General features: G+C 42.0%; 1 protein-coding gene across 2 annotated transcripts in view; it reads left to right on the top strand.

The window, feature by feature from the left end:
- Positions 1-247: 247 nt before the first annotated feature.
- Positions 248-24073, top strand: part of prkd1 (protein kinase D1) — a 302791-nt gene continuing 278965 nt past the window's right edge. For both annotated transcript variants that reach the window (XM_048599966.1, XM_048599967.1), the window contains exons 1-2: positions 248-407; positions 763-1101. In XM_048599966.1, coding sequence (XP_048455923.1) covers positions 910-1101 — 192 coding nt within the window. In that variant the 5' untranslated portion in view covers positions 248-407; positions 763-909. The remainder of the gene's footprint in view (positions 408-762; positions 1102-24073) is intronic.

Raw genomic sequence — 24073 nt, forward strand, 5'->3', positions numbered from 1 at the left:
ATTTCTAAGAACAGTAATTAAGATAACATTTGTTCTAAGTGAAAGTGGAAGGGGTGTAACTGCGTTTGACATTCGCTTCAGAGTGACAGCTTGACGGAAAGCGTTATAGAAATGTTGATTATAGCCTTACACTACCCGCAGCCCCCACTGCCAGCCCTGCCCCCTGAATTTGCAATGCTAATATCGACAAACTGGAAAGGCCATCATTAAGAGGGGGAGCGCCTGCTGTTACCCAGTGCCGTCCTTGCCCAGGGCAGGCTGCAGACAGGGGTCTCCCAGGTGGCAGGATCTCCCAGAGGAGAGAAGTGCCCTGCTCTGGTGCCTGTGAGAGGGAGGGAAGAGGTTGAGGAATCAGAGAGACGGAGCAGAGCACAGCAGACCGAGTTCGTGTGACAGATTGAAACAAGGTAATACTACACCGAGAGACATAGAGACACAGTTTAAGAGGGAGAGATAGTGATGCAGACACGCTGACTGAGATAGAGACAAACACACACACCAAACGGACAGAAAGTGAGGCAGAGATGGACAGGGAAACAGATGTACAGAGTTCAGTGGAGAGAGAGAGAAAGTAAATAAAGGGACAGGGTCCAAATCCGTCCTGGTGGCAGTGCCTGGAGGAGGGCAAGGGGTAGCAGCCTGATCTAGGGACCGGGTCTGGGAGCAGCAGCAGCGGGGTGGGGGGGATCGGGGGTGTGGGGAGGTTTGTCCAGCTTTGGACTCAGCTGCTTTCTTACAGCCGCTTCCTGTTTGCTTCTTCAGCCAAAGCAGCAACAGCAACAAACCCCCCCCACCCCCAACCTCCTGTCGCCATCTTCCGCCTTGCTGACTGTAGCCAGGAGTGTGTGGGACGTGAAGTTCCGAGAGAGAGAGAGAGAGAGAGAGTGGATCTCTGTGCCTCTGCTGTTGATGAATCCGGTCCCGGTGATCCGCTCGGGTAGCCCCTGCTCCCCTCCATCCCCGGGAGCAGAGCGGCTCAGCCCCCACGGTATCCCGTTCCACATCCAGATCGGCCTGAGCAGGGAGCCCGTCATCCTGGACTGCACTCACTTCTCCCTCGCACATGTCCGCGAAATGGCCTGCTCCATCGTGGACCAGAAGGTAACCCGAGTGTAAAGTTGGCGCGGTCAGCGGGGACAGAGGGGCAGGGGGCGATACACAACGGGAGAGGTCTAAAGATAGGCCAGGTGGGGGCAGAGCGGGGTCAGAGAGGGGGTGGTCAGAGGGAGAGGCGGAGGGGGGTCAGAGAGAGGCGGAGGGGGGGCGGGGGGAGGGGGAGGGGGGGGGAGGGGGGGAGGGGGGGGTCAGAGAGAGGGGAGGCGATCAGAGAGATTGGGGTTAAAAAAGCGGGGAGGTCAGAGAGGAGGGTCAGAGAGAGGGGAAGGAGGGTCAGAGAGGAGGGTCAGAGAGAGGGGTTGGGGGTGGGTCAGAGAGAGGGGAAGGAGGGTCAGAGAGAGGGGTTGGGGGTGGGTCAGAGAGGAGGGTCAGACAGAGAGTTTGGGGGGTGGGTCAGAGAGGAGGGTCAGAGAGAGGGGGAGGGGCGTCAGAGAGAGGAAGAGGGGGGTCAGAGAGAGGGGTGTTAGAGAGAGGAGTTCAGAGAGAGGGGGACGGGAGCCAGACGGGGGTGGGGTTAGAGAGGGAATGAGGGGGTTTCAGAGAGAGTGGAGCGAGAGGATCAGAAAGGGGGCCGGAGTAGGTCAGAGAGGGGGAGAGAACGGGGCGAGCGAAGGGGGTCAGAGAGGGAGCAGAGAGTTGGTGAGGCCGGTGGGGAGGTCTAGAAGAGTGGCAGAAAGAGATAAAAGGGGAGCAGAGAGGTAGAGATGGGATGAGGGAGCTGCTGGAGAGGGAGAGAGAGTTGAGAGAGAGCCAGAGAGAGGGGCTAAGGAGAGGGACAGAGTCAAGGGCTTGGGAGATATGGAAATAGTCATACAGAGAGAAAAAAAGAACAAGGCAGACAGAGAGAGTGACAGGGAACGAGACAGAAACAAAAAAAAACAAGGATAGTGAGAGCGAAAAAGACTTGAACTTTTAAGAGATCGAAAGGAAACATTGTTAAGTCAGCGGTCGCGATGTGCAATGGGGTTTTCTGGTGTTGGAGGTTTGGAAACGCCACTTTGTCCTGACTTGAGAGATGGAGGCCCCCAGCCCAGGTTGTTTCCATTCGGAACTCCTTCCCCCAGCCTTTCCACTCTGAATCTCAGTCTTGTCTGCATTCCGACCTCCCCTTCCCCGGTTTCCAAACTATTGCCCCCTTTCGTCCCCGGTATACCCCTTCTCTGGCAGCGGAAAATAGTTTTGTGATTCAGAATGAAATGTGCAGGCGGCACAGCTCTTGGTAACTTAGAGAGTTGAACCTCTCGATTCTAGTTGGTTTTTGCTGGGCAGTTGGCTGAGTTTTGACGATTGTTTTGTGCTTCCAAAGTGAAGGCGAATAAGACCACTGGGAAAACCTGGATAATGTACCAGGTTTTAGCAAATTGCTTTCTGTGAAACTGTTCTTTGTCATTGTGAGACCGTGATAAACGACATCCACAAATACAGTTACTCCTGTCTGGAAACCGAAGCGACCTGTATGTTAGGGTAGACACTAAGGAGTCTGATTTCTGTCTGCTGTAAATTGATGGATAACCTGCTTTCATGTCAACAAAGTTTAATTTTTAAATAAATATATATTTTCAAACTTGGATTTCCCACAAGAACTGTTCTTTTTTTCACGTTTTGGCAGTTTCATTTCTTATCCAAAAAAAACACAAACGAAGTTGGTGCATAAAATTTTGTTTCAATGGTCGAGTATGTTGCCTGGCAACAATCAAATTGTCAGAAATTTTGACTTAAAACAATTGGGCATGTTTTGCTTGTCAGAGTGCAAGTGAACAGATGGCCGTGGTATGCGGTCTGTAGATTTGGATTTAAAACGTTTACAAGGTGGACAGGCATGTTGTGCCGATAACTGTGCAAGTTACATCCTGGGAATAAAAAAAAATCAAACTGTTGCCTTCAGTTATATTTTACAAGCAACACCAACAAGAAAATTATGACTGAAATTAATTCTGAGAATTAAAAAATAGTCATAGAGTTATACAGCACAGAAACAACAGACCCTTAGGTCCAACTCGTCCGTGCTAACCAGAATCCTAAACCAGTCTGGTCCCATTTGTTACCATTTGGCCCATATTCCTCCAAACGTTTTCTATTCATGTATCCATCCAGATGCTTTTTAAATCTTGTAATTTTACCCACCTCTACCACCTCCTCTGTCAGCTCCTTCCATACAGGCATCACTCTCTGCATGAAAAAGTTGCCCCTCAATGTCCGTTTTGAATCATTCCCCTGTCACTTTAAACCTATGCCCTTTAGTTTTGGACTCCCCTACGCTGGGAAAAGACCCTATTCACCCTATCCTTGCCCTCATGGTCTTATAAACCTCTATAAGGTCACCCCTCAACCTCTGACGGTCCAGGGAATATAGCCCCAGCCTACTCAGCTTCTTCCTATAGCTAAAAGCCTCCAATCCCAGCATAATCTTGTAAATCTTTTCAGAACACTTTCAAGTTTAACAACATCTGTCCTATAACAAGGAGACCAGAACTGAATGCAGTGTTCTAAAAGTGGCCTAATCAATGTCTTGTACAGTCACAACATGACATCCTAACTTCTACACTCAGTGCACTGACTAACGAAGGCAAGCACGCCAAATGCCTTCTTCACAATCCTGACTACCTGCAACTCCACCTTCAACAACTATATACCTGCACCCCTAGGTCCTTTCGTTTGACAACACTCCGCAGGGCCCTACCATTAAGTGTATATGTCCTGCCCAGATTTGCCTTACCAAAATGCAACACCTCACATTTATCTAAATTAAACCCCGTGTGCCATTCCTTGGGCCATTGGACATTCTGATCAAGGTTCCGGTGTACTCTGAGATAACCTTCTTCATTGTCCAATATACCACCTATTTTGGTGTCATCTGCAAACTTACCAACCATTCCTCCTATACTCACGTCCAAATCATTGATATAAATGATGAAAAGCAGTGGACCCAGCACCGTCCTTATGGCACACCACTGGTCATAGGCCTCCAGTCCAAAAAAACGACCCACTACCGCCATTCTCCGTCTCCTATCTTTAATCCAATTTTGCATCTAAATGGCTAGCTTGCCCAGATTCCATGCGATCTAACCTTGCTAACCAACCGACCATGCAGAATCTTGTCAAACACCTTGCTGAAGTCCATATAAACAATGCTTACCTCTGTGCCTTGATCATTCTGTGTCACTTCTTCAAGAAACTAAATCAAGTTAGTGAGACACGATTTCCCACACACAAAGCCATGTTGACTCTACCTAATCAGCCCTTTCCTTTCCAAATGCATGTGAGTCCTGTCCATCCAAATCCCTGTGACAGCTTACCCAACACAGACTGTCAGGCTCACTGGTTTGTGGTTCCCTGGCTTTTCCTTGCCACCTTTCTTAAATAATGGCACCACATTAGCCAACCTCTAATCTTCTGGCACCTTACCTGTGTGGCTACTGATGATACAAATATCTCAGCAAGGGGCCCAGCAATCTTTTCCCTAGCTTCTGACAAAGTTCTGGGATACACCTGATCAGGTCCCGAGGATTTATCCACCTATATAGATTTTAAGATGTCCAGCACTTCCTCTCTTTCATATGGACATTTTTCAAGATACTGCTAGTTATTTCCCAAGTTCTCTAGCTTCCATATCCTTTTCCACAGTAAATACTGACTTGAAACACTCATTTAGTATTTGACCCATCTCCTCTGGTTCCACATATAGACGTCCTTATTTACCTTTAAGGGGCCCTATTCGCTCCCTAGTAACTCTTTTTCTCTTAATGTATTTGTAGAATCTTGTTGAATTCTCCTTAACCCTATATTATGTCTCCTTTTTGCCCTCCTGATTTTCCTCTTAAGTATATTCCTGCTGCCCTTATACTTCACTAGGGATTCACTCGATCCCAGCTGTCTAGGCCTGACATATGCCTCCCTTTTCTTGACCAGAGTCTCAATTTCTCTAGTCATCAGCATTCCCTACACCTAGCAGCTTTGCCCTTCACATTAACAGGAACATACTGTCCCTGAACTCCCATTATGAGCAAAACTTAAGATCTAGTGATGTGGGAGGGAAACAGTAAGGCGCAGATTACCAATGAACTTCATATACTGTACTTGTCATGTATGCTTCATATACATGTTCAAATGGATACCATATACAATGATGCAATTGTAAATATACATATATATTGTCTGTGTTAGCGTTTGGGTCAGCGGACCCAAAACGTTAACTTTGATGTTTTTCTTCACAGATGCTGCCAGACCTGCTGAGCTTCCAGCAACTTCTGTTTTTGTTCCTGATTTACAGCATCTGCAGTTCTTTCAGTTTTTATAAATTGTCTGTCATTGGCTATGTTGAAATTGGAAAGAATTTTCACCAAAAACTTTATTTATTATTAAAACACCAGATGGATTAAGAGTGCCAAGTATCTATTTATTACTGGGTCCTGAATGAGTAGAAATGTGAAGTAACTTACCCATTGTTGATATAATAAGGTGTTTTCTTATTAGCGATCGTATTGATAAATGATTGAAATAATAATGAACTTGCATCAGCCTTTTGTTATATTATTGCATCTTTCTAATCAAATCACCAGATAATTATCAGTTTTAAAAATAAGATACTTATCATTTGGTTAGGTCAGTAATTATGACTTGTTTAATGAACAATAAAATAGGTCAAGGAAGATATTAGTAGCAGGCACTACATAGAGATTACTCTTGTGCTGAGTTTGTGACAAATGTACCATTTTAACACAGAGAAATCTTTAAACTGAGATGATGTGGCAATATAGTCACTTTATTGCTTTTATTTCCAATTTATTAACTGATGAAAACTATGAGAATATTTTTAAAGCTTTTGTGAAGATTTTTTTTGAGAAGATTTGTAGCTCGGATTGTGGATGAGGTTGTAGACATGCTCACCGAGCCAGTGGGTTTGGTTGCAAACATTTCGTCACCCTGCTAGGTAACATTGTCAGTGCGCCTCCGGTGAAGCGTTGGTGTTCTGTCTTGCTTGTTATTTATATTCCTCAGTTTGCTGGGGTGATTGGTATTATTGCCGGTTTGTTTCTCTGTGGTTTGTGCACAGGGTCTAATTCAATGTGTTTGTTGATGGAGTTCCAGTTGGAATACCAGGCCTCCAGGCATTCCTTGGCGTATCTCTGTGTGGCTTGTGCGATTATCGATGTGTTATCCCAGTCGAAATCGTGTCCCTCGTTGTTCGTATGTAGTGAGACAAGTGAGAATTGGTCATATCTCTTGGTGGCTAGTTGGTGTTCATGTATCCGTATTGTCAATTTTCTTCCAGTTTGGCCTATGTAGTTTTTCTCAGTTCTTGCATGGAATTTTGTATATTACCCCAGTTTTGCCGGTTTTGGGTATGGGATCCTTTATGTTCGTCAGTAGCTGTTGTAGTGTGGTTGTCGGTTTGTGGACTACTCTGATACCTAGGGGTCTGAGTAGTCCTATGGTCATCTCTGAAATGTCTTTGATGAACGGTAAGGTGATTAGTGAGTCTGGTCATGTTGTGTCTTCCTGTTGTAATATATTTCTCTTAGGTAACGGTGGATTGTGCTTTTTGGGTATCCATTTCTTTTGAAGACTCTGTATAAGTGTTCCTGTTCTGCTTTGTGTAGTTCCCGGTTGCTGCAATGTGTTGCCGCTCATTTAAATAGTGTCCTAATGCACCTCAGTTTGTGGGCGTTGGGGTGGTTGCTAGTGTAATTTAGTATTTGGTCCGTATGTGTTGTCTCTCTATTTACACTAGTCTGGAGTTCCCCGCTGTTTTGCGTTCTACCATTTAGTCCAGGAAGGGTTGTCGGTTGTTTTTCTCTTTGCCTTTTGTGAATTTTATCCCAGTAAGGATGTTGTTTACGTGTCGGTGGGTTCCTTCCAGTTTAGTACGTTTAATAATCACAAAGGTGTCATCTACATATCAGACCCAAAGTTTGTGTTGTATAGTGGGAAGCGCTGTCTGTTCTAACCTTTGCATTACTGCTTCTGCAATCAGTCCTGATACTGGGGATCCCATTGGTGTTCCATTGATTTGTTTGTATATGCTGACGTTGAAGGTAAAAGTGGGTTGTGAGGCATAAATTATAAACATTGACTTAGCCAAAGTAACAATTGCCATATTACTAGACAAATCAAGTAAACAGACAACCCACAACACCAACAACATCAATAAGGACACCACCATGAAATGTACTAAACTGGAAGGAACCCACCGACACATAAACAAAATTCACAAAGGAGTATGAGAAAAACAGCTGACTACCTGTCCTAGACATAATGGTAGAACGTAAAAACAACAGGGAACTCTAGACTACTGTATAAAGAAAGACCACGCATATGGACCAGATACTTGATTACACTAGCAACCACCCCAACACCCACGAACTGAGTTGCATCAGGACACTATCTGAATGAGCCACAACACACTGCAGCAACCCAGGACTACACAAAGGAGAACAGGAACATTTATATGGAGTCTTCAAAAGAAATGGATACCTGAAAAGCACAATCCGCCGTTACCTCCAAGACAGACCACAACAGGAAGACACAACACGGCCAGAATCACTTATCACTCTACCATACATCAAGGACATTTCTGAGATGACCCACAGAACTACTCAGACCCCTAGGTATCAGAGTAGCCCACAAACCGACAACCACCCTATGACAGCTGCTGACGAACGTAAAGGATCCCATACCCAAAACCGGCAAAACAGGTGTAATATACAAAATAACATGCAAGGACTGTGAGAAACACTACATAGGCCAAACCTGAAGAAAATTGACAATACGGATACATGAACATCAACTAGCCACCAAGAGACACGACCAATTCTCACTTGTCTCACTACACACGGACAATGAGGGACACGAATTTGACTGGGATAACACATCGATAATCGCATAAGCCAAACAGAGACATGCCAGGGAATTCCTGAAGACCTGATATTCCAAGCAGATCTCATCAACAAACACATTGAAATAGACCCTGTATACAAACCACTGAGAAACAAAACCGGAAATAATACTAATCGCTCCAGCAAACCAAGGCATATAAATAACAAGCGGGACAGAACACCAACGCTTCACTGGAGGTGCACAGATGATGTTACCTAGCAGAGTGATGAAATGTTTGGAACCAAACCCACCGGCTTGGCGAGTATGTCTACAACCTCATTATGAGAATATTATTTTAATTTTTCATTTTAAAATGAAATTAAGTTGCACCAGTTTAAAATATGGTATACTTCTTTTAACTAAGTATCTGGGTACATCAAATTGATGTAAAATGACACTTTCATTCTTAACTAAATCCTGCCAGGGTTGTCAAATTTTGGGTTATCTTCTTCCTGTCAAATTAAAGGATTTAATCATACATTTCAGCTAATATATGTTGGTCAGATGGAACAGTTAAGGCATTAAGTCCCCATGGAAACGTCTTGATTGTCAAATCAAATCTGCCAATATGTATTTTAAACAAATTATATGAAAACACCACGTGTTTGTTAAAAAACTCTCCAAATAAACTGTAACATATTTCAAAACAGAACTTGAGAGAACAAAGTAAATCAAAATGTGATCATGATGCATCATTGCATTTAAATGGAAATTATCTGCAGTGTCATGATAGACAGCAACTGAACAGCTAAAGAGAAGAATTGACAATTCATTTCGGTAACATTTGGGGAGCCAGTTGGCTCAGTAGGTGAGACAACAAGCATGAGGTTCAGACTAGTACAGCATTCAGTCTGTGTTCTGGCTGAGGTAGACCTGGGGGCTGTTGTAAAATCATAGCATAAACCATGGCCTGGAGAATCCCAGTAAGCAAAGATACTACCTGGAGAAGAAGAAGGTAACATTCACTCTCTCACAGCCTTGTATTACAATAAAAAGTCATCACCATAATCCCAGAGGGCTGCTCTCTCTCATCATAGAGTGAGAGAAGTGGAATTTAACCTGAGGGTCACTGCTTCAGGCAAGGGGATAAGTTATGAAGGTTGGCCCTCATGGTAACCTGAGCCAGTACAGGAATTGAACTCATGCTGTTGGCATCACTCTGCAAACTGATCAGCTAGCCAACCAGCCACCTGAGCTAACTGGCCACCTCTGGCACAGAGCTCTTTCTTCACTTTTTGACTTTCCTTTCAATTGAAAACATTTTCTTGTTTTGAATTCGAATTGCAAACTCCGCTTTGGTTTCCCAAAAAAAATCCCAATCTTCCTCTCTCATACTGCTCTGTATTTGAATTCTGAAGGAGACCTAGAGTAACACTAGAGAGTACACTGACTGTGCCATATCAGTCTAATACTTCCACCATGTAATCTCAGTGCTCGTGCCAAACACACAGTATCTGCAACAAGCTGTGCCACATGTCTGAAATCCCAGCGGAGTAGTCAAGTCAATTGGACGCCCGTCAGTCAGGGGGCCCCAGTATAGTTAGTCAATGGTAGCCTCCTATTCCAGTCCTGGGCTTCGGGTTACAGTTAGTCCTTTATCTCCATGGGCTGGCCCCGATGTGGACTAGGGTTGGGAAAGGATTGGGTTGTAGCTGTGGCGCTTTCAGGGTCAAAGGTATCATCGGCCAGGGGACTGGGTAGGTAAAGATTGGTGTTAGTAGGTCATGTTGCTTGAGAGACTAAGCAACAGTCAACCTGTCACCTCTACACACATGAAAGGAAAAGGGGTCTAGGGGATTAGAGGGGATCGGGACGCAGGTGTAGGCACATGTTGGCTGTGACCTAGGGAATCGTGATGTCTGTGGTGTTGATGGAATGGACACGTAGCAAAGAAAGGATACTGTGTTGAGGGTGTCAGCAACATGTTAAAGTTGAGGCTGAAAGCCACTGGCAGAGGAAACCTCATTGTTGTTCTAATCATGAAGTACACGGATAGTGTGCAAGGTTGGGCAGATTGGCTGTGAAGGAACTTACAAAGGTTGGGGTAAGTGAACCGAGTGTGAGAGAGGGGATTACATCTGCATCCGGTAATGGCTGGGAACAACACTGGAAATAACATTGTCCTCCAGCACATGATATCTTGACAAGGCATGCAGACTGCCTAGCTCCTGGCCATGCTGCAGCACTGACCATTTCTATGTGTTGCGCCTCCCTGTCGGCATCACTGCAGGGGAACTCTCTCAGGTGTACAGTCCTTTATACACTGCCATCCAAATGGTGGGCAGTGTTAAAGTGAGGCAGAATGGGCGAAGGTCTGCGAGTGAGCTAATCCGAATGTTCACTTGTTGCAGCCCCAGGTCCTACATGATGTATTTGATACTAATCATACACTGCCAACCATTGCAGCTTGATAATGATCAAGGAATGATACCGCAGGTTGCTACAACGAATCTAGCGCTGAAACACCGGCAAGGATAACCACTTCATCGGTGAGACTCAAGGATCACGGAATTTTTAAAAAAACTATTTAAATAACATTGTTTGGAAAACAAACAATTTACACAACATTGTGTAATTTTTCATAATATTTTTAGCCATCACATCCATGTACCAGAGTACATTTTTCTCCTCTTCCTGCTGTGAAGCACTGAGCTCCCTTACTCTGCAGCAGGGGTGGAGGGATTCTGCTCTATAGTGGAGCCCACTGGCCCTGGAGGTTTGTTCGGGAGACCCCGGGGCTCTTGGCCCTGGATGGGCCAGGCATCTTGTGGTTCTTCTTGCCAGAATACAAGTTGACCTTCTGGGCTTGAATTTCCAGTGGTTGCCAGGCAGAATGGAGATGGAGGGCTCAGCCAACCTCGCAGTTTCCTGACTGAAGATTATCAAGAGGACTGTGCATGGTTTGTCCTGTAGCTGGGTTCCTCCATGCACACCCTGTCTCACAAAACTCAGTGTGACTTGCACTGAGCCAAAAAACCCATAAGATTCAGTCCTATATCTTACACATGTTAATCTGCTGAAGTGTGACAGTGTGCTCTCAAAACCCACTGCAAAATCCAGGGGTTTTGAGGAGATCAATGAAAGAGGAGTGCAGTTGAATATTGTCTTTGTGGGATAGCGTTAAAAGGAAACAAAGTAATCACAAGGGTGGTGTACATTCTGTTAAGAGATCCCATTTGGTTTTATTTTCAGTTGAAGTAAATTGGATGAATACCCGGTGGGGTCTGTGGAATATTGTCCCTGTTAGAACTTCCTCTCAATCGCCTCCTAGCCACCTGATAAAGATGATCATTCATGTCAATACTTTTACAGGTATTGTACAAAGCTATATTCAGTATGAACAGATATCAAGGGGTAAATGCAAAAAGTTACCATCGAATCCCTACAGTGCAGATAGAGGCCATTCAGCCCTTTGAGTCCGCATTCTACCCTACCCCCATATTTACAATGGCTAAACCCCTAGCCTTCAGAAGTCTGGACATGACAGGACAATTTAGCATGGCCAATTCACCAAACCTGCACATCTTTGGACTGTGGGGGGATATCGGAACACCAGGCAGAAACCTATGCAAACACAGGGAGAATGTGCAATCTCTGCAAAATTACCTGAGGCTGCAATCAAACCCAGGTCCCTGGAGCCGTGAGGCAGCAATGCTAACCTCTAAACCGCCGTGCCACCCCATTCTGATGCTTCTAGTTAGTATGAGGCGAGCAAAATTACATAAGTTGACATTTCATTACTGCTTTGTCATTATTCACAAGTACATATTATTTCCCATTTCCTTTCAGAGAGAAAAAAACATTTCTCCTTTTCTCTGGTCTTCTATACTAGATACTTATCCTAGACTGAGAGGTCAGCTAGATTACTGCTTGGTATGAAACAGACTACTGCTGACTTCCCTGTCCGCTCCACACTTCCCTCCAGCCCCACCACACCCGGCACTTTTCCCTACAACCGCAGGAAGTGCTACACCTGCCCCTACACCTCCCCCCTCACCCCCATCCCAGGCCCCAAGAAGACTTTCCACATCAAGCAGATGTTCACCTCACATCTGCTAATGTGGTATACTGTATCCGCTGTTCCTGTTGTGGCCTCCTCTACATCGGGGAAACCAAGCAGAGGCTTGGGGACCGCTTTGCGGAACACCTACACTCGGTTCGCACTAAACAACTGCACCTCCCAGTCACGAACCATTTCAACTTCCCCTCCCATTCCTCAGACGACATGTCCATCCTGGGCCTCCTGCAGTGCCACAACGATGCCACCGGAAGGTTGCAGGAACAGCACCACATATTCCGCTTGGGAACCCTGCAGCCCAATGGTATCAATGCGGACTTCACACACTTCAAAATCTCCCCTCCCCCTACAGCATCCCAAAACCAACCCAGCTTGTCCCCACCTCCCTAACCTGTCCTTCCTCTCACCTATCCCCTCCTCCCACCTCAAGGCCCACCCCCATCTCCTACCTACTAGCCTCATCCCGCCCCCTTGACCTGTCCGTCCTCCCTGGACTGACCTATCCCCTCCCTAACTCCCCACCTACACTCACCTTTACTGGCTCCATCCCTGCCTCTTTGATCTGTCTGTCTCCTCTCCACCTATCTTCTCCTTTATCCATCTTCTATCCGCCTCCCCCTCTCTCCCTATTTATTTCAGAATCCCCTTCCCCTCCACCATTTCTGAAGAAGGGTCTAGGCCTAAAACGTCAGCTTCCCTACTCCTCTGATGCTGCTTGGCCTGCTGTGTTCATCCAGCTCTACACCTTGTTATCTCACTGCTGACTATACAACTGTGGCCTGAGACAAATCATGTAACTTCTGACTTCCTTTCCCCTTTTTTGTTCGAAGGAGCTGGATTTCAACTGATATGAACAATTGTGAATTTTAGCTTGCGACCTTGACATGGGAGATTGGAGCTTCAAGTTAGGTGCTTCAGGCATTTTATCTACATTTATTTAGTTAGCAGTTGTCATGCTTTAAACATATTTGACTGTTACATAAAGGTAGGGAGTTTGTTTCAGAGCCCTGTGCTGACCTATAAACCATAATTCTAGTGCAGCAGTGAGGGTGTGCTTCATTGTTTGGTGTGCCTTCAATTGTCCAGGAGTCTTCACACTTCTGTCTTCTTAGATATTAGGGGCACTGTGTAAAAACAAATTCTATTGATTATGCCATTAAGGTATATGTATATTTTTAGCTGAAGTTACTCATAGGTATTTGTCCTCCCTGGGTCAAGAGGATTAAGAACCATGTTGTCCAAGCTACAAAGCATGCAGAATTCAAACATGACAAACCAGCAAATGGGGAATGTAACCACAAAATAAATTGAGTTGTATGGGTGTGTTGTTAGTGACCACAAGCTGTAATTAGCCCTTGCACTATATTTGGACAAGCTACTTTACACCAAGTTTTCATTTATCTATGGGAACAAAGCAGAGTTGACGTTTTGAATCTGGTGACACTTCATCAGAACTCTGCTTACAGTCACCGGACTCGAAATGTTAGCTCTGCTTTCTTTCCACAGGTGCTGCCAGATCTGCTGAGTTTCTCCAGCATCCCCCCTGCTGTTCTTTGTTTTATTATATATCAATTATATGATCTTTTCAGGATTCCTCGGCTACATTTCTACTTTCAAATAATACCACTTCAATTCATTCTGAAACAAAAACATAATCTGGATCATATTCCATTTATGGGATCTTTCTATTTGTAAATGGCTGCTGTGTTTGGTCAGAAAAGGCACATTGCTTTAGAGCAATTAATCTAGAAAAACTAGGGGAGCAGACACATGGGAACACCATCACCCGCAAGTTCCCCTCCAAGCCACTTGCTATCATGACTTGGAAATGTATCACCATTCCTTCACTGTCGCTGGATTAAAATCCTGGAATTCCCTCCCTAAGGTCATTGTGGGTCTAACTACAGCATGTTACCTGCAGCGGTCCAAGAAGGCAGCTCACTACCACCTTCTCAAAGGCAACTAGGAATGAGCAATAAATTCTAGCCAGCCAGTGATGCCCACATCCCAGGAGTGAATTAAAAAGATTGTACGTTCAGTGCTTGAGGATGTTTGCAGAGATATAACCTTGCGCTTTAAATCTCTTCTTTAAGAATAAATATTACAAATGCACATACAGGGCCTGTCTTCATGAAGCAGAACGAAAATGTCCAGTTTCAGTTAAATAAAAGCAGAGGGCCAACTGTTCCCTGGTGCATTCCCTAAGGCAATGCCTTGATCAATCAGAGTATTCTTGTCTTTTTTGAGTTTAAAACAAAAATTTAGGGGATAACGCTTTCCTGGTGCACTGTTCATGGCTGTATCTAGCCAATTAGAATCTGCCTGTGTGTCAATCATATAGTATCGATTGCCTTTTCTTATAAATTGTCGTTCCCTTTGAAATTTGGTATTCTTGTCCTGATGTGTGCAAGACAAAACGTTTTGCTGACGTGTCTCTTTTTATCAACAATACTCCAAAACATCATGATATCATATGACGTCAGAGCAGAAATAGGTAATTCAGCCTATTACGTCTACTCCATCATTCAATGAAATCATTGCTGACCTGATAACCCTCAACTCCACTTTTCTGCCTTTTCTTCATAATCCTTCATCATCTTTCTGATTGAAAATCCATCTATCTCAGCCTTGAATAGACTTAACAACACAGCCTCATCTGTCCTCTGTAATAAAGAATTCCAGATTCACTATTTTCTGAGAGAAAAAAAGAGCTTCTCCTCACCTTTGGTTTAAGAGGGTGACTACCAGTTTTAAAACAGTGTTCTCCAGTTCTGGACTCACCCACAAGAGGAAATATGATTTTCATATCCACCTGGTCAAGACTGTTCAAGATTATAAAAGCTTCAATCAGGTCACCACCTCATCCTTCTAAACTCCAAGAAAACAAGACCAGCCTGTCCAGCTTTTCCTCATTAGACCAACCCTCCCATTCCAGGTGTCAATTTAGTAAACCTTCTCTGAGCTGACTCCAACACACTTTCATATCCTTCCCTAAATAAGGAGACCAAAAGTGCACACAGTGTTTGAAAACTGGTCTCAACAATGAAGCATAACATCCTGCAGTAGGCTTATCCTTTCACAATAAAGGCTAGCATTCAATTAGCTTTCTTAATTACTTGCTGAACCTGCATATTAAACTTTTTTTTGACTTGTGCACTGGAACACTGAGATCTGTCCGCACCTTGGAATTCCGTAGCTGTTCTCTGTTTAAGTATACTCTGTTTTTGCTTTCTTCCTGTCAAAATGAACAACTTCGCATTGTCCCTACATTATCCTCCATCTGCTGGAGGATGGGTGTAACTCGGTGCTTTGAGGGTTTTCTGGATGAAATAAGTGGAGTGCCACAGGAATCAGCAATGGCCCTCAATTGTTTCCTATCTATGTAAATGATGAAGGGACAGATTGTATGTTGATAAATTTCCTGATGATACAAAGATAGGTAGGAGATTAAGTAGTGAAGAGAACCTAAGAAGTCTGCAATGGGATATAGTTTGGTCCAGTGAGTCGATAATTTTTTGCCAGGTAGCATATAATGTGACTAAATGTAAACATGTTCACTTTGGCAGGAATAATAGAAAAGCAGCATATTCATAAAATGGAGAGAGATTGCAGAACTTTGAGGTACGGAGGAACCAAGGTGGCCTGATACATGAATCTGAAGAAATTAGTACAAAGGATCAGCAAATAAGTTGGAAGCCAAATGGAATGTTGTTGTTTACTGTCAGAGGAATGGAATAGGATTTTTGCTACATTTGTATGGAACTTGGTGAGGCCACGTATGGAAACTGTGTGCAATTTTGGTGTTTTTGTTTAAGTAATAATGTTAATGCGCTGGAAGCAGTTCGCAGAAAGTTCACTTGATTGAAACCTGAAGTAGTGGCTGTAGGGCATTTATCGCATGAGGAAAGGTTGGACAGATTTGGTTTGTGTCCACTGGAGTTTAGAAAAATAAGCATTTGCCTTATTGAAACTTTAAAGATCCTGAAGAAACTTGATAGGGGGGCTGCTGAAAGAATGTTTTCCCTTAAAGGAAAGATGAGAACTGGAGGTCATATTTTGTCAATAAGGGGTTTTCCATGTAAGATAGAGATGAGGAGGATTTTATTTTTCAGAGAGTTGAGAGTATTTGGAATTATTTTCCCCGGGGAGCAGTGGGTGTGGGGCTCATTGGAGCCTTTTAAGGCAAAGGTAGATTCTTGACTAATAAGGGAGTCAAACATGACTGAGTGTAGGTGGGAATGTAGGGTTGAGGCCACTATCAGTTTAACCATGATCTTACTGAATGGAAACACAGGCTCAAAGGGTCAAATGACCTACTCCTGTTCCTAATTAGTATACTTCTATGAAAGTCGTAATGGGATCTACCTCCATCACCCTTTTAGACTGCACATTCCAGATCCTAACCACACGATGCATAAAAGAATTTCTCCTGTGGGTTTAGATTATTTTGGTAATTACTTTAAGCTTGATCTTTTAATTTATATGCTGCGTTGATTTATTTAATCCTGTGCATTGGAATTCTGTGGATACTAATGTGCCATTGAAATGATATGAGATAATTTTGAGGATCTTAATGAGAGTTTTAATACCATTATAGCAAATAGTTGATGAGAATCTGGAATGACATACACGTCCACAGTGGTTAGCACTGCTGCCTCACAGCGCCAGGGAACCATGTTTAACTCCAACCTTGGGTGACAGTCTGTGTGGAGTTTGCACATTCTCCCTGTGTCTGCCTGGGTTTCTGGTTTCCTCCCACAGTCCAAAGATGTGCAGGCTAGGGGGATTCGCCATGCTAAATTGCCCGTAGTGTTCAGGGATGTGTAGGTTGGGCGGGTTGGCTATGGTGGTTACAGGGTTAGGGGGTGGGTGTGGGAAGGATGCTGTTCAGGCGGTCTGTGCAGACCTGATTGGCTGAATGGCCTGCTTCCACACTGGAGGGATTCTAAGTTCTAAGTTCTAAGTTCTAAGTCAGACTGATAAAGATGGGCGATTTCCTTGCCTCAGCGACATTCGTGAATCAGGTGGGCTTTTTAACGACAATCCAATGGTCAGTTTTACTGATAGCAGCTTTTGAATTAGGTATGTTTTAAACTGATTTCAAATTTGAAAAATGCCAAAATGGGATTTGAATATCATCTCTGGATACTTAGTCTGTGTTTCTGAATGACTAATTCAATCATATCACGACTACACCACTGCACCCACATCCAGGTGCAAACTTCTTGATCCAAACACATAGTTGGTGAGGAAGTTCAGTCTTTATTAAACTCCTGAAGTGCCATTGTAGCTGCCTGGCAAGTACCCTATAGTTTATCTTCAACGTTACAATTCAAAATGACCCTCCATAAACTAAGACAGAATAAACATTTACTGTGGAAACAGTTGCAATGTGGAGTGATTTGTCACAATCTGGAATCCATGGTCTGACATGGGACTATAAGTTCCTTGAATAACTTTAAAAAGAAATTGGGTGAAAATCTGAAGCAGAAAGACAAGCAGAAAGACTATGTGGGGAAAGCAGAAGTGTTGGTTTAATTTGATACCTTGCTCTCAAAGAGGGTATGGCACAATGATATATTTCTGCGCTGTAAAGTTCTGTAATTCTACAATAAATGGCACAGCTTAAGGAAACTCTTAGTAAATCTCCAGGACATTTTGCTAAGTTCTTTCTCTTAACAACAGCAATAAAGGATGGAGACTGTGACTGATAACCAGCAAAACAACCTTTAATAGCAAAGACACAAATTGAGAGAGCAGACGTCAATGCAGTGCCTGCGTTGCATGGATACTTAGCATCTGCTGGGCCAGAAGGCCCAGGTTCAAGTCCCGCCGTTCTAGAGCTATGTAATAAGATCTCTGATCAGATTGATCAAACATATATACTGAGCATTGAAGTACTGATCAGCTGCAGCACAGTCTCAAATAGGCCAGAGTATTTGTCTTGGGTCCACTAAAAAATTGTAACATTTCCGGGATAGATTTGTGAGCAGCCATTATTTGCACCGGACAATTTGCCATTAGGTTTCTACAACTGGTATAGGATTATAGTCTATCAAAGCCACCGCCTGTCAGGGTTCCACCTATAATAGTATCACGTAGCTTTGGCACCAATTGTGTTTTTCAGGTGCCATGCAAGTTTCAATGGCTCACAATCTCATTTCTTTTGGCAAGAGAAAAACCAGGTGATGGCTTGTTTAAAACTGTTGGTGTCTCAAAAAAGGGACATTTTCTACTATGAGATTTCTTGTTATGATTAGAACAAAAACCAAAAGATAAATGTTGTGTGTCTCTGTGTTCGTACCAACACTTCCATTTGGTTTTCATTATTGTACTATAGTGAGAAACTTTAAGATAAGAAAATGATAGGAAATAACATCTTTCTGGCTTTACACTAAAGAATCACAGCAACAGGTCTCATCTTGGAGAGATTTCAATAAGAGTCCATAGCCATCACTAAAATGAATGATTGTATTCATAAGCATTTTCTCTGAAACATCTGAAAGTGTTTTACACAATGAATTGCAGCACTTGTTATGTAGATAAACACATCACCCATATTGTGCATGACAGTGTCTTAGAAACATCAGTGAGGTGAATAAGAGTTATTATAATTTACAATTGTTGATTGAGGGAGGATTTTGTAACATAGGAATGCACATATTTCAGTAGTACTTCCAAGACCAATGTTTATTGTCTGTCATTGCTTGTTATTGCAAAGTGGTGGTCAATCATTGTCTTTAATTCAACTTAGTGGCTTGCTATCTGAGTTATTTCAGAGAGTAGTTAAGTAATGAACCAAACTGATATAGTCTGGAGTCACATATAAGGCAGAGTAGTCAGTTTAGTTCAGTGGGCTGGATGGTTGGTTTTTGAGCGTGGGTTCAATTCCTGCACTGGTTGAGGTTACCATGAAGGAACATCCTTCTCAACCTCTCCCCTTGTCTGAGGTGTGGTGGCCCTCAGGTTAAATCACCACCAGTTGTCTCTCTCTAATGAGAGAGCAATCCAATGGTTTGGTAAGACTATGGCGACTTGACTTGATAGGGCAGAGTAAGCACAGATAGTGGATCTTTTTCTCTGAAGAACACTAGTGAACCGATAGATTTTTATGACAATCTGGTAAATGCAAGCATTTATAAAATCTGGCCACTATTGTTACTGCTAGTATTTTATTCCAGAATTATTTAAATAATTGAATTTAAATTTCCGCACTGTTGAGAACATATCTCGGGATGATTAAATCCAGCTTTTGGGATTATTAATCCAATAACATAACCACTGTAACACACTGTTACGTTATGTCTTAATTGATGACAAAATCATTATACTTTCCTTCCTTTCCTCAGACTATCTCAGTGAAAAGAAAATGTAATCTGCTCAGCCAACTTACCCTCTACACACCCCCAGAGTAGATTTCTTTGTCATGTTCTTTCATCTCATTTGCTGATAACTAATTTAGGGAGAACATGTTTATTTCCCTTGGGTTTGGAGGTTCGGGGGTGAGATAGTGGTGATACATCACCTGATGCCTTTAAATATCTTTTTGTCACCCTCAATTTTACTTCTCAACTGAAAATGATCCAGTCCCCTTTTAAAGGATTGACACTTTTAAATTGCTAGGGCCCGCATACAGGTCAGTGATTTAACCAAAAGCTCACTGTATTTACTGCAATAACAAATTACAGCCAATGTCTTACCTAAATGATATCACTTCCAACAATCTGGCACATTCTTACTATTGGAATATCAGTCTAAGTTATGTGTAAAACAATAAAATAACGTTTGTGACTCAAGGTTCTGACTGGAGCCTTGAGAGTGCTACCAACTGAGCCAAACCAATGTTTTAAAATGAAAAAAAAATCAGTCTAAAGTTGTTTTAACTTTATACATATGATTATATATAAAAGTCCTCTTGAAATTTCCATTTCTCTTCAGATTATTACATTATTATTCAGTACAGAGTCTTGTAGAAGCTATTCAGATATTTTTTTCTGTGTTAGACTGAAGTAGTTTTTTAGTGTGACATTTAATAGTTGGTTCACAGCAATCTCCAGGGAAGGATAATGGGTCATTGAAGCAGGGCTTCTGATATTTGTAACATAAAACCAAATAAATTGAAATTGTTTTTAAAAGGTTTGTGTGCAGAAACAAAATTTAAATTTACAAAGTGGTTAATTGAAAGCCACAATTGACAGTGGTTGCTATTATCTTAACAAAAGCAATTGATTGTAAATGATATAAATGCTTTATGGTAGAAAGCATTTAGTAGATGATAGAAAGATTAACTCTGTGGTGCTCCGTGATACCACACTATGAAGATTTCATAATTTGAATCTGTAACTTGTCATATAATTGGAAGCCTGTGTGTTGCTTGCACATTATGCCCTTATGTCCTTACATATACTTTCAGTCATTTCACCATAGAAATGCAACACCTTTTGATAGTTTATCAAAAAGACAGAGAAAACATTACATTGAATGATTTTTACTCCTTTAAATGGCTTTACCTAATCCACCCACTTCAATTAGTGGAAATGTTAAAGCAAACTAAAGAGAATAGAAGACGAACGTCATGCATTCGTGTTAAATTCTGAATGACACAAAGATGCTAAATGTTGAGTTTCTGTCCAATAATCATTCAAGATTAGGAATGAGTAACTCTAACCTCGATTTTGTAAACAAAAGTAGTGATTTTAAACTGAAGTTCTTCAGAAACAAACAATTTGAAGTAAGTATAAATCTGCTCTACTGTGCTTTTTAGAAATCTTGTTGTCAATTGTGTCAGTAAATTAACAATTGTCCCGTTTGGTACCTGCAATGATAATGCTGTGGTTGCATTACTGGCACTGATAGCTCTGGGTAGCATTATATAGCACTGGGTAGATAGCTCTCACTTATGCTGCTCCATTTCCACTGTTCTATTTAGCTTTGAACCACGAACTGGCTTTTACCATAAACTACCCGCCATTTCTGACAACTTGCAAGAAGGGCAGCACTAATACATTTGGTTCACAACAACCGATGATGCATATGAGTTGAGATTTGTATTCAATTCTGAGAGAATTTTCAGAATTGTCTGCTAGTTACAAAAAAAAATCTGAGGCAAATGCTGCATCAGTGTACATCATGTGACCTGGCTCCAGGGTCACCCATGCATGTATTCTCTTGCAGAAAAGGGCAGGCATTCAAATGACTCACCCCAGCATGCATTCGTCATATTAACTTTCGTCAGGCTGGGGGAGCAGATCAAGGCAGAGGTCTTCTGCTCTTTTGATCCCTCGTGTTGTGCACTGTATAAGCAATGATGAGGTACACGCAAGAAAAGTTTAGCTTCTTCAGGCTTCCCTCACTGGTTAACCATGTTATATTGTCAACTGTAATGTGAAGGCTGCCCCAACAGCCATGATGGTCTGTTTAAACTTTCATTTAAATCTTTAAGTTAGCTTTGTATTATTCAGTTGTGACAAGTGAAAATTGAAATTGTACAATGTCATGTTTTAGAAAGTGATCCTGACTGTTCTAAACAGATTTATATCAAGAGAATTGCAAATTAGTTTTGAAGCTCTGGCTATTTGATCTTTTTAATTATTTTTAATTAACTATTAAGTTATTGGTTAATAATAATTGAAAATAAGTATGAGATTCTAACATTTTCCAGTTTTTGAACACCTCGCTAAATTTGCCTGAAACTAGAGCTTCAGATTAACATGACTTTATTTTACTATATACTAGGTATTTTCTTGGGCTCTTCATTACCATCCACTTTGCAACTGATGTCTGCAGCAACAAAGTTAAATTTACAAAGTGGTTAATTGAAAACCACAATTGACAGTGCTTGCTACTATCTTGTCAAAAGAAATTGATTGTAAATGATGTAAATGCTTTATGGTAGACAGCATTTAGCAGATGATAGAAAGATTAACTCTGTGGTACTCTGCGATACTACACTGTGAAGATTTCATTCTTTGAATCGGTAACTTGTCATATAATTGGAACCTGTGTATTGCTTGCACATTACCCATTTTGTCCTTACATATACTTTCAGTCATCTCACCACAGAAATGTAACATCTTTCTCTATTAATTACAGAGACATGAGAAAACATTGATTGAATGATTTTCACTCCTTTAAATGGCTTTACCTGATCCAGCCACTTCAATTAGAGGAATTTTTAATGTAAATTAGAGAAAAAAACGGAGGAGTTGTGCACTCTTTCTGCCCAATATTATGCTAACATGTACCTACCATACGAATTCTGCTGTTCACGATGAACATGAACTCCGATCAAATTGAAACATAGGCTTTGAATTAATAAAATGTTCCTTTTACATGGAATAATTAAATGAATAAGTCACAGTTGTGGGAGCAAGTTACTACAGATGCTGGAATCTGTACTGAAAGCAAAAAATGCTGGAGATGCTGCCTAACCCGTTGTGATCTCCAGCAGTTTTTGGTTTCAAGTCACAGTTATACTGTCTTACATTGCTTCACTGGTAAAGCAAAGAAACGCCTTATGTTATCTCTGACAAAATTTGCGAAGCACAACTTTAACTGCATTGCCTTAGACCAGCTTGATCGCATTTGTGTCGTGGCACTGAACTTCAAAGCATTTTACTTTATAGCTAGTGATCAAATATACTACCTACCTCAAGCTCATTGGAAAGAATTTCGCCCATTGAATTGCCAGATTCACAGGTCCAGCCAGTAAAGAGATCTACACTCTTTTCAAAAGACTTCAAAACACGTGTCAAGCGCACAAGCCAACAAACCACAGATGTATGACCCAAAGATTCTCCATGTGTCTCCTGGCCATTTGCCCCATTTTCTGGTTGAATAGAAGGATACCACAAGCAGTCAAACATTGCAATGGAATGGTGGGGTTACCTTTCATGTTTGGTGCTGTTCAACATAAGACTACACATCAGAAATGATAACCATTTGCACCTTGAAGAAAATCTTCTGAACAAATTTAGTTTAGTCCCAATTGATGGCTCTGTATTAAAATGAAGATTATGGGTAGCCTTTATTTAGTTATAGGACAAGTTTTGCTTTAAAATAAATCAACACAGTGAAATTCCATTTTATCTTACAATCACAAAAATAATTGGATGTTTCTTAATTGCAATGTAATGCATCTTGAATATGTCAGGGCTTTGAAGTAATATGCTGGTTAAAGGTCTGGTTACCTACTCGAACAATGACTTGTAGATTACACTGTGTTGTCAACTCTAACTAGAGACAGCTCATTTAATCACAAAGCATTGCGTTGATGGAGAATAATAAGCTTGAGAAAAGAATCAAAACAAGTTGCATGCAGGTATGTGCTCACAAATTTCAATTGTAACTAGTGTATGACAAGTCAGAGATAGTAAGAGTAGCAGGCGGTGAACCATGGGCAGGTTCTGTGGAAATTAACTATTTGTTGTTGAGTAAACTGGTTACAGGGTTTGACATACAGATTTGGTTTTGCTTCATAAATTTTAAGAATACCTCGAGGATATTTCTAGCAGAATATTTCCATATAATATGGTATTTCATATGCTGAATTAGTCCATAACAGAAAAGAATGCATATGAGCCTATACAGGAAGAGGCCAAATGAATATTTCTCATATTTTGCTTTGTGTTAAATGATATAATAATATCGTGGGAGGTGATGGCCTAGTGGTATTATTGCTGGACTGTTAATCCAGAGACCCAGAAAATGTTCTGGGGACTCATGTTCAAATCCCATCACAGAAGATGGTGGAATTTGAACTCAATAAATATCTGGAATTAAGAGCTAATGGCGGCCATGAGTCCATTGTTGATTGTTGGAAAAATCCATCTGCTTCACTAATGTCCTTTAGGGAAGGAAACTGCCATTCTGGTCTATATGTGACTCCAGACCCACAGCAATTTGGTTGACTCTGAACTGCCCTCTGGGCAATTAGGGATGGACAATAAATGCTGCCTAGCCAGCAATGCCCCACATCCCATGAATGAATTAAAAAAATAGAATTATTGCTAAAACACCCAAGTGGAAGAAATTTTGAACAAGAATTGCAGGAAAGGTATAGGA

This window comes from Rhincodon typus, chromosome 8 (genome assembly GCF_021869965.1).
Source record: "Rhincodon typus isolate 14 chromosome 8, sRhiTyp1.1, whole genome shotgun sequence".
In the NCBI taxonomy this organism is placed as follows: Eukaryota; Metazoa; Chordata; class Chondrichthyes; order Orectolobiformes; family Rhincodontidae; genus Rhincodon; species Rhincodon typus.